This window comes from Bos indicus, chromosome 5 (assembly GCF_029378745.1).
Source record: "Bos indicus isolate NIAB-ARS_2022 breed Sahiwal x Tharparkar chromosome 5, NIAB-ARS_B.indTharparkar_mat_pri_1.0, whole genome shotgun sequence".
Lineage (NCBI taxonomy): Eukaryota > Metazoa > Chordata > Mammalia > Artiodactyla > Bovidae > Bos > Bos indicus.
Genome location: NC_091764.1, coordinates 28,824,252 through 28,840,382, shown reverse-complemented (window position 1 = coordinate 28,840,382; position 16,131 = coordinate 28,824,252). Strand labels below are relative to the sequence as shown.

Sequence of the window (16,131 nt, the reverse complement as noted above, 5' to 3'; positions counted from 1 at the left end):
AAACACATTGCCAGGAACTTCCCTGGTGGTCCAGTGGTTAAGAATCCAACTTGCCAGGCAGAAGAAGGTTTGACCCCTGGTCAGGGAACTATGATTGCACATTCCTGGAGGCAACTAAGCAAGCTCTGGCTCTGGAGCCCACAAGCAGAAACTAGAGAGAAGCTTGCACACGGCAATGAAAGATCCTGCGAGATGCAACCAAGACCCAGTGTGGACAAAAAATAAATATGAAAACAAAGCAAAAAAATATATTGCCAGACTCACTCCAGGAGGCCTAATCCAGATGATGTGTATCAGCATTTGTGAAGTTGTAGCTTACTCTTTTCCTCTCCTTTGCATTCACCCTGGGACAATCACTGAGCCTCCTTTTAGCCCTACTGGTATCACCAGGGGTTTTAGGAACATTGTTGCCCCTTGGTACCAACAGCCTCTTTTGGGCCATTCAATTGTCTCATCTGTATAGAGACTGAACCTTCTGTTGTAAGAATCAAATGAGATCATGTGAGTGCTCAGGATGCACACTATAAATTCACAGAAGTATTTCTAGTAGAATAGAGTGCAAAAGGCACTGGGGCTGGGATCAAGCTCCAACTCTGCCATTTCCTATGACCTTGAGCAAGTTATGTTTCCTTCTTGAGCCTTATCCTACTCCTTTGTAAAACAGGAATAAATGCTGCACTTTAAAATGCCAAGGACATTAATAAACTATCTCATTTTGTGTGTGTGTGGGTGGGTGTGATGTCGTGTCCGACTCTGTGATCCCATGGACTGTATAGCCCACTAGGCTCTCCTGTCCATGGAATTTTCCAGGCAATAATACTGGAATGGGTTGCGGTTTCTTAATCCAGGGAATTTTCATGACCCAGGGATTGCACCACGTCTCTTGACTCTCCTGCACTGGCAGACCGATTCTTGACCACTGCGCCACCTGGGAAACCTATCTCATTTTAGTCTTCAGCAATTTTTTTAGACATTAAAAATGCCCATCAGAGGTTTATGATAACTGTGTGACGATGAGACAAAATGGGGCCCATGATAAAACTATTCTCAACTAGAAGGCTAGGAACTACTGAGTCACACTGGCCTTAGGGCAGAAGCACAGCACTTCAGGTTTCAGCCTTTATACTCACTTCAGGGTTTTATGACTCAGGTTTTAGTAACCAAGAGCAATTGTCAGATTCACTGACAATCCACTGCAGCCTTTTCTTAAGTGAACTACGGTGGTGGGGTGGGCATGTAGTAAGCAAGGGCTGCATTTTTAGCCCCAAGACCTCCAGGTTGTATCACTTCATGGCTTAGTAGAGAAAACTCCTTCATTGGAAAAGTTTGTTGTATTGTTCAGGGACACTGAGAAATGGAGCTATATAGCAGAGGAACTGGCTAAACCTTTCAAGGGAAGAGAGGTACGCAAATGAATAAACTATCGGTTCTTACTTACTGCTGGCCCTGTCCATTTTCCACACCCACCAGAAAAAGTATTCAGGTACTTTTGAAAATTTAGCACAGACCAGGCATGCTGCGATTCATGGGGTCGCAGAGTCGGACAGGACTGAGCGACTGAACTGAAACAAAATTAGTCTATGAATTGGCAACTTTTGACCTAAAACATATTCTAGCACTCATCAGAGTATTAAGAGGAGTATCTTTGATATGGTACTGTTTTGGTGCTGCTAAACACCAAAGCTTGGTGTCTAAAGTGTACTATTAAGTGTATACTACGTATTGTATCGGATGATTAGTAAAAATAACACGGGTTCTGGAACTAAGCTAGTCAGGCACAAATGCCAAATGCCTACGATTAGTGATGTGTTATTTTAGTTTCTGGCCCTTCAGTCGCCTTATATATATATATATCCTTTTGCAGTAAGAATTACATGAGGTCATGTGCGTGCTGAGGGCTTCCCAGGTGGCTCAGAGGTAACGAATCTGCCTGTCGATGCAGGAGGCCCAAGAGATGCAGGTCCAATTCCTGGGTTGGGAAGATCTCCTGGAGTAGGAGTACCCACTTGCATATTCTTGCCTGTAAAATCTCATGGACATAGGAGCCTGGCGCGATACAGTTTATGGGGTTGAAAAGAGTCAGACACAACTAAACCTGCACGCACACACACACACATACACACAGTGTGCTTAGACCCCAACTACCATAATAATGTGTTATTTTTAATGTTCCAAAGCTAAGGTGTCAAAAGAAGGTGACACATCTGGACTCACTGGTCCTGTCCAAGGAAGGAACACAAAGCACTGCAGAGGGCAGAGGTAAAGGAAGTCTCAAACCGGGATCTTCAAATTGTGATGCATCCTATGTTAGCTATGAAATTACACCCAAATAAAGAGTTGCCTAGTGTCTTAGTGGTTAGAATTCTAAGCTTTTATGCCATGAGTCCAATTCCTGCCATGGGTTCAATCCCTGGGCAGGAGCTAAGATCCCCGAAAGCATATGGTAGAGCCAAAAAAAGATTAAAACAAAACAAAACAAAACAAAACCAGGGTAAGAAGGATGAGTTAAATGAGAAGAACAACATGGAAAAGAAAATTCTCAGATGATGTCTATGGTGTTTATTCACAGGATTTAGTTCCTGTAAGACAGACAGGGAAGGCTTGCAACAGAGAAAGGGAAAATGAAGTTCTAGTGACACTCTTGGAACAAATTAAGGGTTGACTTAGTTTTTCATGCCATGTGTTTGGTGACAAGCCTAGCAGTTTACTGTGTCTGAGTTTTGTATTTCTATCCGGTCTTTGTATTTATATGCTTTCATTTCTAAGTTAAACAATTTTCCTTTCACCTTCCAAATATGCACACTTTTTATTGGCAGCATATACAGAATATAAACGCCTACCTCAATGGTGAAACAAGACTACAGACAGAAAAATGTTCAGCTTAGAGCAGAAAAAGGCAGAATGACAGTTTTTTTCTCAATTTTAAATATTTTAATGATGTAAACTTTAGCAATGGCAAAACTAATTAAATCAGTGATAGAAATTAGTGCTTGGTGTCTATAATTCATCAAGTCTTCTGGGAACTAAACCTATATTGAGCCTTGAACAAACTGAATTTGAACCTCAAGAGTCTCCTCATATACATTTTTTTTCAAAGGTAAATATGACAGAAATACACGATCCCAGGCAGGATGAATCTAAGAACATGAAATCACACGTTCGGAGGAACACTGGACATGAAAGGCTGAGTATACACATGAAGAGCTGACTATAAATTACACGCCGAATTTTTATTTAATGCCTCCATGAAACACCCCTAACACCTAGATGTCCAGGGAGGTCAACTGTATTCCTCTATCCCTTCTACAGAGAAAAATCATGAACAGCGTGAATCTAGTATGTCAATCCAGGTGGTAGTTGATGTTTCAGTATTTCAAAGTTGTTGAGATCCCACTCATAGAGTATTTTCAAGGTTTAAAAAAAAAATATCCAGGAAACCAAATTGGAAAAAGGAAAAAAAAAACTTTTTAATTACAAACCAAGTTTACATATTATTAAATGGTCCCTAAAAGCTCATTGTAACCACTCCTAAAACCACTAGCAGGACCTCACAGGAGCCAAACTGCAGTTCTTGTCCATTGCTGTTAATTCCCAGTATGCTATAGCAGCAGTTATTTCATGCCATGTTTATAAAGAACAAGGACCAATTTATACAAAGTACAATTGTATATCCTTAAACATTTCACACAAACAGAGTGCACATGCTGGCACTGGAAGATGTCAGCTCTAAACACCGTGTACTGTACCCGAAGTAGTGGCTGAAGAGAAAGCACACTTTCTATCTGAAAGCATGAGGTGGAATACAGCATGGGAGTGTTGTTAACACCGGAAAATACTACACACGTAGTGACATAAACTGACATTTAACTGGGAAGAAATTTTCATCATTCCAAGACATATATATAACTTTGAAAAGAAAACTAGCAGCTTTTACCTGGGCTTCTAAATATTTGTGAATCTTGAGACTGACTGCACCCAGCCAGACTCCAAGCAAAGGTAAATGATGTTAGTGTACCATCTTTTACAAAGAATTTCATCAACATGGCCCTCACCTACTGAGGCCAGACGAGAGCTTAAGAGGTCAGTGCCCGATGTCTCCAGAGTGCCCTTGTGAACAGCTTAGGGAATGATGGTAGGGGAGAGGGAGGAACGGTTGGGGAATTTGTCTCTCATGATTCTGTGCTATGTCACTGGAGGGGCTGAGGCAAAGGTATGGTCAGTGGAACACACAAGTTTACCCTTAAAGCCATGTAAAAGACAGTCCATTCAGTCTGTGCTTTTGACTGTATACAAAGTACTGGAAACAATGCCTTTAGGGGCTCAGGTGATCAGAGAACATCAATCAATAGGCACTCCAGAAGGAAGACACCAGAAATGCAGTCCTTCAATTGCATTCCCATTACTGTTCTCACCAAGTCAGTGGCTATAAAAGACCTGATTGTTTATCTCCACTGGGCAATGTGACTTGGTTTGACATAATCACATGGTGTCAGGCTCCACATGTAAAAATGTCAGAAGTGGCTGAAGAGCAGCAGCTCCATGCTGAAGGGACCCATTTCCTCTGACTCCAGAGCTCCACCATCTGGTCTCAAAGTTTTTCCCTCTGAGGGAATGGCTGAAGAGAGGTAGCCCAGTGCAACCCTGCAGAGAGAACTTGGCAACCAGTGACACCAAAGGACTCGCTGAGAGGGAGTGAGCTTTCCAACGCTTACATCCAGAGCTCCTGAGATTGCCTTGCAAGTCATCTTGGGCATGCTTCAGAAAAACATGATGATTCTGGTAGAAGGTGTTTTTTAGGAATAAAACAGATGGCTCCTCTTCTTTCAAGTTTTTTCACCTCACCCCAAAGTCTCTTGAGAACATCAGTTCATAAATGCTACCATCTTTTTCTATCACTACCCTCCTGGAGGAAGGGGAAGGTTTCTCCACTCTTAAGTGCTCAAGAAGAAATACCATTGAGAGAGCTCTGTACTAACATGAGAGTTATTAACATTGGGACTCCCAAGAACATTTCAGTAAGCTCTCAATCTCTGAGGGAAATCATCAGAGTGATTTTTGGAAGAGATTGGTATTAGTCACCATGACCACAAGTGAGTTTTACCATCTGTCCATTTATCATCTTCTTTAATGCTTTCTTACCCCTCTTAATTTTCAATGAAATTAAAGTGAAAATAAGTTAAAAGAATCCTGAACCTGATGGAGGTAGACTATCTCATAATTTTATCTTTAATATGACTCAAACCACCCTAACTGAGATTTTATTTTTTATAGTTAATTCAAAAGGTATGCATAAGGAAAGTATTTCTCAGACTTTTCAATCCATTATCTTTTTATAAATAAAACTTGCATACCTATTCTGTAATTTGTATTATGTTTTTTTAACATATAGTCAGTCTTGTTAAGAATCATGCATTGAGAACTATCTCACATAAAGATAAAACAACTGACCCTGGGACAGTGAAAGAATTCAGTGCTGTTTGAGAGCAGGTATCAAGCTGTCAAAGATCCTAAATCCAGTTACCAGGTTAGGAGTTCAGGAGGAAAAATAATGCTATCTTTCAAACAAATATGCAACAATGTCTTTCCCAACAAAGGGCTGAGTCCTAAATGCAGTCTGTGCAACAGCACATACCTTTGGCTATGTTCACACAGTAAACCATAGAAACACACTGGCTCTGATGGCTACCTGTGAACAGTGTTTACTTAGTATAGCCACTGGTGGCTTCTTCGGTCAGCAGGACTTTAGAGATGCTTACCGTGTGCCCACAGTCCAGGAAGGACATGCCCAGTGCAATCAAACATTGCCAACCCTAAAAGAGAAAATATAGTCATCATTCACTGACCCCTCTGGAGAGCCCACTTACCCCCCTCACCGCCCACACTGCACTGCTCAGATGCAAACCTCTTTGCTGTACTAACTGCAGTCCTCAGCTCCCTCTGTTCCTACTGCTTTGTGTTTGTGGTGTGTTTGTGGCAGAATTCCTTGAAGACCACTACCCATTTCAGTCCTACTCCACTCCTCACAATGCAGGGCAATGACTGACTGGCTAATACAACTGCAACAGTCTCCTGAACTAAACAGTAGGAATTCACCTAGAACCAGTCCTCAGGCTTGAAAATGGGTCTTCAACATTTTCTACAGCCTCAGGGTGACTAAGAACGACTCGGCACTGTCGTAACTGATCTGCATGAAGGAAGGATCCTCTTAAGTTCTACAGCACTCTTTTTTTGCCGGGGGGGGGGGGGGGGTGCTGGGGGGGCGTTGCAGAGCTCAGTTCCCTTACCAGGGACTGAATCTGGGACTTTGAAGTGAAAGCCAGAAATACTAACCACTATGCCACCAAGAGTCACTCTACAGCGAATTGTTAAAACAATTTCTGTCAAGGCCATACTGAGTTACTTGGGTTTCCTGGGAGTAAGTCCTTGTATTGTAGGGTCAGTATAATCTTAGTGTGCCCATGGTTTACTGAGGAAAAAAGCAGAGCTATATCTATCTAAGACATAATTTCTCGATATTCATTAAAATGATGTTCCCAGTCAAGTATCTGGCAGACCCTGACACGGGGGCTAGGTAAGTATTGTCAGATGAGCAGGGGGTTTCTATCATCCAGTCTTCCCATTCTCTGTAGCAGACATGGTATAAATTCAGCTGTCCCCAGTCCTCAGCCCCTCTGATTTTTAGAGAAACCTGTCTAGAATAATGAGGGAGATGTGTTGTTGGCATAGCTGCTTTTCACTGATATAAATAATGTTACAGAAGAAGGTGAAAATAGAGAAAAGAATATATCCATAATCCCACCATCCAAAGGCAACTACTATTACCATTTTATATAACTTACTCTAGACTCTTGACCATTTTTTTTATTATCTAGGTGTTTATAATTCTGCATTCCTTTTCTTTTCATTATTATTTATTTTGCATTCCTTTTCGATATAGCTTGTTTTATAACCATCATTCTTTAGTAATTCTAGAATAATTCAACGAGAGATTATCACTATTTACTTGAGTCGTCACTGGACAGCTATTAAGCAGTAGAGCTGGGCAGGGCTGTGAACCCACATGTGCTCCCCGCAAACATCTGAAATCACAAGACACAGCTCCATTCTCCAACCCCATCTCATACCACTCTACTTTCTACACGGCTGATCTTTGAGTTCTTCAAACATACTACACTCTCTTGTTAGGAATTATTAGGAATGGAAACCAGACAGAGTGACAGATTTTGAAAAATGATGGCTCTTAAGAACAGAGGGAAAATTTATGATTAAAAATATTCTTTAGTCACAGCTGGTTTAACAATTTCATACAAATCGTGTCAGTAACCTGAAGACAGGTAACCATATGCTCTTTTGGGTCCTTTCTCTTCTGAGTGTTAGATGCACCTCACCACCCCTGCCTCCTCCCAGCTGGACTTACCAAGTAAAAGACAAAACTCAGATAAGCTACGCTGACCACTGCAGCCACCACGTACAATACCACGTGCCCTAGATCCTGCACATAAACCACGACAAAGTACATGTTGATGGAACAGATGATAAGGACCAAGATACCGCCTGCAATCCTCCAGCCTCTGTCAAAAGAATCAGCACAGTTATTGGTAGAACAATCCAACCTGTCCACAAACAGAAAAAAACACTGTGTCTTTTGGGGTCACAGGACAGGAGTAAGTGGCATTTAAAAACAAACCAAAAAGTGCTTATGTCCCAGATTAGGTTAAATGAGCCAAAGTTACACAATGATAGGGAGAAAGAGGAAGAAGAGAAAAAAAAACACTATCAAATAATCCCTATTATTTAAGCCCCTAAAAATGCAACAAGCCTTACAAGTGAAAAAGTCATGAGTCTCTAGAGACGCAACAAGTCATTTAAATACCCCAGGTACTTTAGAGATGTATATAAAAGGTATTAGCTTATGCCTCCCTCATTAAGATCATTTAACATGGATTTAAGATACTTTAACCTTCAGTGGCTGAAGTTGAAGAGTTAAAGCCCTAAAAGCTAAAAAATTTCCCACCAGAAACAAAAAATGTGCTTGCCCTCCGTTGTTAAATTCATGGTCTCCATTTTCTTTGATATTTTTTACACTGAAGTATAGTTGATTCACAATGTTGTGTTTATTTATTTTTAATTTTTGGCCACACCCTGTGGCATGTAGGACCTTAGTTCCCTGACCTGGGATGGAAATCGCACCTCCTGAGCTAGAAGGCAGAGTCTCAACCACTGGACCACCAGGAAGTCCCCAACAGTCTCTATTTTCTAAGTCAGAGATTGAGAGGGCAGCTCTAGAATCATGTCTTAAAGCACATAGTCCCCCTATGACTTAATTTCTGACTAGTCAGTTTGATGAAGATACCCTTCCCCCACACATCTTGGGGAACTAACAGAAGTACACTCACAATCCATTGGCAAATTCGCTCATCACAGGCCGCAAGCTCGTAAAAGTGAGGATGGGTATGAGAGCAAAGGGAAGCTGCAAAAGAAAAAAATAAGATCAGACAGGGCTACGGGGGTTCCTGTAATACCCTAGAGAGCAGCACAGTTAGCAAAAGGGAACCACAGACCCTGCCTCACCTACTCTGTGAGAAATGATTCTTGTCATCGCAACATGCTGGAGGGTTATGTGGAAATTTGTAGCATGAACCTAGCGTCAGTTATGCTCATAGTGTCTACAAAATTTCTATCTGCCTTGTCTTCTTAATCTCCATAATACCCAACAATCTCCTTTACATTATTTAATGTTCGCTTTGGTTAATGAATAATTTTGTGTTCTATATGTAATTACAGCTTATAATTCCCATTCAACAGGCTTAGAAAAAAACAAGCCACTTCTAAAAACCTTTTAGATTCCAGAGATTTCATATGCATTCACCATAGACCAAGACTGTGCCTCTTTCTTCCTCTGAATTTTCCCCACACCCACACTAGGCTTGGTACCTAAGAGCAATACAGAATGCCTCCTGACTCAATGGGATGTGAGTTTCCCCAGCTCCCTCCTCACCTGTAAGCTCTGAAGAACATTCAGGAAGTCATTCATTCCTGTTAGATGCTCCACGTCTTGGAAGACGGCCACAAGCAGAGTGGGGATGATGGCAATAGAACGGGTAAGAATCACTCGGGCAAAGCGTGACCACTTTAGGTTCAGGAATCCCTGGAAGAAAACACAGAAGGAGGATGAGTGTCTGAAAGAGGAAACAGAAAAAGGTCTGAGGAGGTTTGGGAAGACCTTAGAGGCACAGAATTAAGAAGGGACAAAAGGGCAACATCCCCTTCCTCTCGTCTATCCCAGTCACAGCAGCACGTACCTCCATGACAAACTGGCCGGAATAGGTTCCTGTCATGGTGGAGCTCTGCCCCGCAGCCAGGATCCCCACCGCCCAGATGTAGAGAGCAGCAGGCCCGAAGTAACACCCCAGCACAACACCCTGGAGAGGCAAGGGAGAGAGATCACCTGAGACAACACCCCAAACATATCCTTGGTGTCACTTCTCCCCATTTCTGGCTATGCACCCACCTCTACCAAGCGCTGTGCTGGCACTGTCCCAGAAGCTAGACTCGGGTCCTGACCTCGTATTAGAGGCTTTCAACCTAAATTCTGTTGGGTAGGCCCCCATTCCTCCTCAGCCTAGTCCCTTCTCTTCTCTAGGCTCCTAAAGCCTTTATCCTCAACTCATATGTTACGTATCAAAAAGAAAAATGACTATAACACACTTCCCAAATTATATTCCTAAACACACTATCCTGGAAGATGGTAATAGGAATGGAGAGAAACCTCCAATAAATTTCAGAAATGTTAAATACTATGTATTGTGTACCACTGGAGGTTCACAATGTAATCAGCATAAAAGGGACAGAGAGGCCCCAGTAAAGACCACTTTACTGGAACTTCCCTGGCAGTCCAGTAGTTAAGACTCTGTGATCCCATGCAAGGGGCAGAAATTTCACCCCTGGTCCGGGAACTGAGATCCCACATGCCACACAGCACAATCTAAATAAATAAATAGTCTTCAGCCACACACACAAAAAAGACCACTTTACCAGGGATACTTCTTTAGTCTCCCCAATTAACACATAGAAAACAATATGCTATCAACATAAGTTTGGGAATTGCTGATACAATTAAATCATCTTGTCAGCTGATCTCCTATTCCCTTCCACGTAATCCAAAAGGCTTGTCTGGCATCTGGACCTCTGAAAAAAAGACACTCCACAGAAGATATGCTGAGCTCCGAAGTGAACCCACTGAAAAGACCAGACACTATGCTGAGAATCTTGATTCAGGAGCAGAGATCAGAAATCCGGACTCGTTTACCCCTTTGTAGATGTCCACAGCCAGTGTTGAGTTATCGTCTGGGAAAAGGTGAGTGTGGGGACTGCTGCTGTTTGTACAGACCGCAACCTGGAACCAAAGCAGTTTAGGATCAACTTTTGAGTCCAGAACTCAGAGAAGAAGACCTCTCCAACAGCTCACACACAGACGGATCATCTAAGAAACGAGTCCTGCAGGTGAGACACTGGACACAGGCTGATGACAGCAGAGGCTGGCGGCAGGTCCTTGAGCTCTGCCTCCCCACTTTTCCTACGCCCCCAGGTCACCAAAAGCTTCTCCTCGAGTCAGAGTGTGCATGGTAATACACGAATGCTGGGTCATTTTAAATGATAATAGGTGGTGAGGGCCCTTAAACAGACTTCAAATATGAGAGGACGCCCAGAACAGAGTGGCCTATTCAAAGCAGAGCCAGGAGTCAGAGGTCCTATGGGTGGGAATCAAAGGACTTATCAAAACTAGATTGGCAAAAAAAAAAAACACCTAGATTGGCAATCAGGAGTCAAGAGGACAGAGAATTCAGTGTGATAAAATAGCCTGTCTAGCCATAGCTTTATTTTCTGTTGGCTGACTCCTCCCGCCGGTAAGCACTAAATGGCAGGACTGGCAAGCAGCCAGTAGTTGGTAAACAGGAAGCAAAAGGGGATGAGAACAGCCAGACATGAAGCCACCAACAACGGCACGAGGCAACCTTGGGCTAAGGCACGCTTCCTTACCTGTTTAAAGCTACGAAGGAGGGTCTGGGCTTGGTCACAGCCCCAGATGTAAACCTGAGTAGTGCCATGACTTAGGGGCAGCACTGAGATCTATTTCCCCTGAGCTCGAAGTCACTGTCACGTTTTCCTGCCCCAATGCAGCCTCCTCTTTACCCTCACATCCACTACTACCCAGGACCCGGGCTTACTTACCACCTGCTCGTTGGTTTTCCCAAAAAATGCTTCAGCAAACACCGAGACAACAAAGACGTTGATGATAAAGGAAACAAAGAGAGCAATGCAGGATTCAATGAAGAAGTACTTATTCGCTTCTCGAACTTCCTGCTTATTGGCTCGGTCTACCTGTCTGGACTAGAGAGAACAGCAACAGTCACTTTTTGATGAATTGGAACAAGTTTCCTTGTGATATTTCATAAGTCTGTAGTCAGGTGAAAGGCCTAAGGGGCAAACAACTGACCACATGAAATGTGAGACTCCACTTACATCCTGATTCACTGACTGAGTAAGAAGTCATGACCCTTTGATGACATCATACATCCCAAAGAGGAAAAAGTGAACGAGTGACTGCTGAGCCTTCAGTTATGTGGCTGGAAGAACTGCTGACCTATGAGAACAATCTGATTTCAGACCTAATGGGGACACCACCTTAATTACAAAGGTCTCTGAAATCTTCCAACAAACGATTGTGATGGATTAACTGGTAAAAGACAGATTAGGCTCTTTCCTCCTGATCTCCATGAGGCCATTCAGGCATCTGAGATTTAAAGACAAGAGACACGGTGCCCCTTCAGATCTTTTAAGAAGGACTCTAGTCCCTTCTCTATGTCATCTTGGTCCCATCTCTGGTCACCTTGGTGATACAAGAGTGTGCAGTCCAACTGTGGAAAAACACGTGCTCCTTCAGGGCTTCAACAGTTGTGAACTAAGTGTGTGTCCCTTGCAACAAAAGGAAAAGATGCCATGAAACTACACAGGCCACTGAGATAAGAAAGGTCTTGCTCACCTTAACTAAGGCAGAATGCAGGTACATGTTGTGTGGCATGATAACAGCACCCACGATGCCCACAGCCTGCTCAATCTGTGGGGTACGACAGCCTGAACAGGATGGCAGGAACATGCCTTTGAGGACCTGGGTCTGGCTGGGTTTCACTGTAACATACTACACACAAACAGAACAGCTATTAGTCTTTTCTGGAATATGAGACTAGGGAGTAACACAGTACTAGAAAACACTGCATCTTTACTCCTTAAACCCCTTCATCAACAACTACACAGGAAATGAGGAACACAGAACCACCCAAAAAAACCAAGCAGTACAGTTCAGAGAATTTAGGAATGGGGTATCCAGACACTTCACACTGTATTTTAGATACATGAAATCGATGTGTAGTGCTGCTGCTCAGTCATGTCCAACCCTTTGCAATCCCATGGACTGCAGCCTGCCAGGCTCCTCTGCCCATGGAATTTCACAGGCAAGAATACTGGAGAGGGGTGCCAATTCCTCTTCCAGGGGCTCTTCCCCACACAAAGACAGAATCCAAGTCTCCTGTGTCTCCTGCACTGGCAGGCCGATTCTTTAACACCAGCACCACCTGGGGAGCCTGGATGTGTTGAGAATCTAATTAATATTCTAAAGAAATAAAACAGCTGCTAAGGGCCTTATTGATACTATTGTCACAATAACTCCTGTGAGACACACCTTAGAATAGTCGATTCCTGATTATCCACACTAATCATGCTTCCATGTTCACCTATGTATAGAAAAATCACTAACACTTGCCACTAGCATCTGCTGAGACTCACTCAGAAACACTTTTTCCTGGTTCAGCATTTCTCTTGAAGGCTTAGACCAAGCTCTATCATCTACTCATAGAGTAGACACATTCTCAAAAGCTTAGCTAGGCCAATAAGCAGAAATCAGTTTATAATAACTGGACACAGACAGGAGCATTACTGAATATAATGGTAGGGTTAGGGTTACTTTTAACCCAATGGAATGTCCAGATTGGGGCACAAACTGGGAAACATGTACTGTATCCCCTATAGTTCACTAATTGTTACAATACAGAGAAAGTCCAAGCTGCAGCTACTGTCAACTAGGATGAGCAAAAACAAACCCCTCTAATGTTAACAGCCAAGAATAATGCTGTAACCCCTTTCCTGACCCTCTCCAATGCTGTTCTGTTGCTGAGAATAACTTGGGACCAGAAATTCTAGTACAGTTTTAAACTAGGAGTCCCTGCAGGTCTTCCTGGACACTAGTCTCTGCCACATCCTTATTCCTTTAAAATTGGCCAGTTCTGAATTCGGCTTTTTGTTAGCATGTACTGTCTTTCATAATAAAAGGACAAAAGCCTTGTTTTAAAAAGTTAATAATGATAATAATAAAGCTAACGAATAAGCCTGTAATACTTGCCTCATAGCCAAATGTGAGGGCCATAATAGTGATGAGAAAACCAAAAAATGCTTCCAGCTTCCTCAAGCCTAAAGGGGAAAAATACAGTAGTGAGTTCACAGAAGGCAGATTACCCCATAAGCCACATGATGGAAAGCAGTTCCTTTGAGAGACCCCTCCATTCCCACTGTCCTTACCATATTTGTCCAAAAAGAGAAATACAAATGTATCTGCAATGGTGATGAGAACTCCACCCCATAGAGGAATCCTAGGTCAGAGATTAAAAAGGGAGATTATAGGAAAGAAACAATGAGAAAGACCCATTTCCCAGTTTCCCAACAGCTCTCCAGATACATGACACCTGGAGGACTAAGGACTCGGGAAAAGGGAACAGCAGCAAGGAGGCCAGACCTTGTGTAGTTTAGGATCTCAGTACTAAGTAAAGTAATACATTCATTCGAATTTTGTCTACGATTTCAGATATTCAGGACACAAATCTAAAAAGTAAGGGTCTTATCTCTCAAGGGACTCACTTATCAAGTGGGATAAACTGAGATACAAATTAATTATAACACACACTGCCACACACTGGCTAACAACAGGTCTGCATAACCTGACATGAGAACATGGAAGACAGAGAGCCTACATCTGGCAGGAGAGAAGACGGTGGTTCCAGAAAGGTTCCACAGAAAAAAACAATACTTGAGGTGAATCTTGAAAACTGAAAATGACTTGGGATTTTCTTTTTACGCTTGCTTTGAAATCTGGCAAAACAATGATTATTTGTAGAGGAAAAACCCCTCACCTTCCTACAGACAGGAGATTGATGGCAATAGCTGAGCCAATAACTTCCTGCATGTCTGAGCCAATGATAGCCAGCTCCACCATCAGCCACAGGATGATTCGTGGAACCTAAACATCAAACAGCAGAAAGATACGGTTCTTAATTAATCATTTCTAAGAACTTCCTCCATAGTTTGGAATTCATATTTTGGCAGTGATCCAATAACAGTCCTTTATTAAGCCTTAGGTCTAGAGATGAAGGACCAGAACTCAAGCTTTACTCGGTCCCTTGACAGAGAGGGCCAGGCTGCTCTTTGTGGTAGAGCCTGAGTCAAGGTTAGGACAGCAGCTGATGCCAATTTCTTCTCCTTCTGTTTTACTTGACACAAGAATGGAGTTTCCATTCATTATTTCCACTTAATTTTTTGCCTAAAAACAATCCTGAAAGTGTTAGGGGAAATGAGGATGCTAAGATGGTCAAAATACTGTTCAGGAGAGAATAAAATACTACAGAAGAAAATATCTATCCTGACCATAGCTGAAGAGACAAAACAAACATGAAAAGGTTGGAGTCATCCTTAATATAGTAATGCACAAGCAAGTAAAAAAAAAGACAAGATATGCAAAGGGACTCGGGGCAAAGTGTTGGAATTGGGTGTTCTATAATAAAATCTGGGAACTAATCTGGTCAAATAATCGAACAGAAAGAAATTTAGAAGTGCTAGCTCACTGAGGCCAGGAAAAAAAAAAAAAAACTAAGAAACATGAAGTGTAAGAAATGTAAGAAGAAAGAGAAGCTAAAACAAACTACAAGTTACCAATTTTTTTTTTTTTTGAGAGGCATATAAGAAAAAAAAAGCAGGTAAAGATACTCTCTCACAGCCAGGAAAGGAGATTAAACATTCAGGATGAACCAGAAGTCGCTCAGTCGTGTCCGACTCTTTGCAACCCCATAGACTGTAGCCTACCAGGCTCCTCTATCCATGGGACCCTCCAGGCAAGAGTACTGGAGTGGGTTGCCATTTCCTTCTCCAAGAGATAGATTAATTAGTACTTATCTAACAATCAAGTCTCTCAAGAGTCTTCTCCAACACCACAGTTCAAAAGCATCAATTCTTCGGCACTCAGCTTTCTTCACAGTCCAACTCTCACAAACATAAACGACTACTGGAAAAACCATAGCATTGACTAGACGGACCTTTGTTGGCAAAGTAATGTCTCTGCTTTTGAACTGGACTGCAAGGAGATCCAACCAGTCCATTCTAAAGGAGATCAGTCCTGGGTGTCCTTTGGAAGGACTGATGCTAAAGCTGAAACTCCAATACTTTGGCCACCTCATGCGAAGAGCTGATTCATTGGAAAAGACCCTGATGCTGGGAGGGATTGGGGGCAGGAGGAGAAGGGGACAACAGAGGATGAGATGGCTGGATGGCATCACCGACTCGATGCACAAGAGTTTGGATGAACTCCGGGAGTTGGTGATAGATAGGGAGGCCTGGCATGCTGCGATTCATGGGACTGCAAAGAGTCGGACACGACTGAGCGACTGAACTGACTGAACAATCAAGTCAGTTTAAAGCTATCCTCCAGACACTGGGTCTACCCATTCCTGCCTTAGACAGCAACAAGTCCCAAATGTCTAGACACACAGCTACCTATGATATGAGTAACAAACACTGCTTACCCTGGGATACTGGCGGTGACACACTTCAGCCAGATGCAGCCCAGTGACCACTCCCAGTCGAGCTGCAAGGCGCTGGAGCAGGAGCCCCACGATGGTGGCCAACAGAAGAACCCAGAGCAACTAGAGAAGAACAAAACCCCACCATTACACTCATGAGATAACTAGTGGTTTAAGTTTGCTTGTCTGGCAATGTCAAGGGGAAAGAGTACACTCAGGAAAGAGCTCCACT

At 42.7% G+C, this 16,131-nt stretch overlaps 1 protein-coding gene across 8 annotated transcripts in view; it reads right to left on the bottom strand.

Moving 5' to 3' along the window:
- The window catches only part of LOC109559099 (natural resistance-associated macrophage protein 2), a 43,820-nt gene that overhangs the window by 12,898 nt on the left and 14,791 nt on the right, over window positions 1-16,131 (bottom strand). For 6 of the 8 annotated variants that reach the window (XM_019960567.2, XM_019960568.2, XM_019960569.2 and 3 more), the window contains exons 5-16: window positions 15,903-16,022; window positions 14,241-14,347; window positions 13,633-13,703; window positions 13,457-13,524; window positions 12,044-12,199; window positions 11,233-11,391; window positions 10,310-10,396; window positions 9,303-9,422; window positions 8,999-9,148; window positions 8,397-8,470; window positions 7,418-7,571; window positions 5,757-5,810 (exon numbers count right to left, since the gene is read on the bottom strand). In XM_019960567.2, coding sequence (XP_019816126.1) covers window positions 5,757-5,810; window positions 7,418-7,571; window positions 8,397-8,470; window positions 8,999-9,148; window positions 9,303-9,422; window positions 10,310-10,396; window positions 11,233-11,391; window positions 12,044-12,199; window positions 13,457-13,524; window positions 13,633-13,703; window positions 14,241-14,347; window positions 15,903-16,022 — 1,320 coding nt within the window. The remainder of the gene's footprint in view (window positions 1-5,756; window positions 5,811-7,417; window positions 7,572-8,396; window positions 8,471-8,998; window positions 9,149-9,302; window positions 9,423-10,309; window positions 10,397-11,232; window positions 11,392-12,043; window positions 12,200-13,456; window positions 13,525-13,632; window positions 13,704-14,240; window positions 14,348-15,902; window positions 16,023-16,131) is intronic. The other 2 variants (XM_070789105.1, XM_070789106.1) reach the window with 2 other exon arrangements.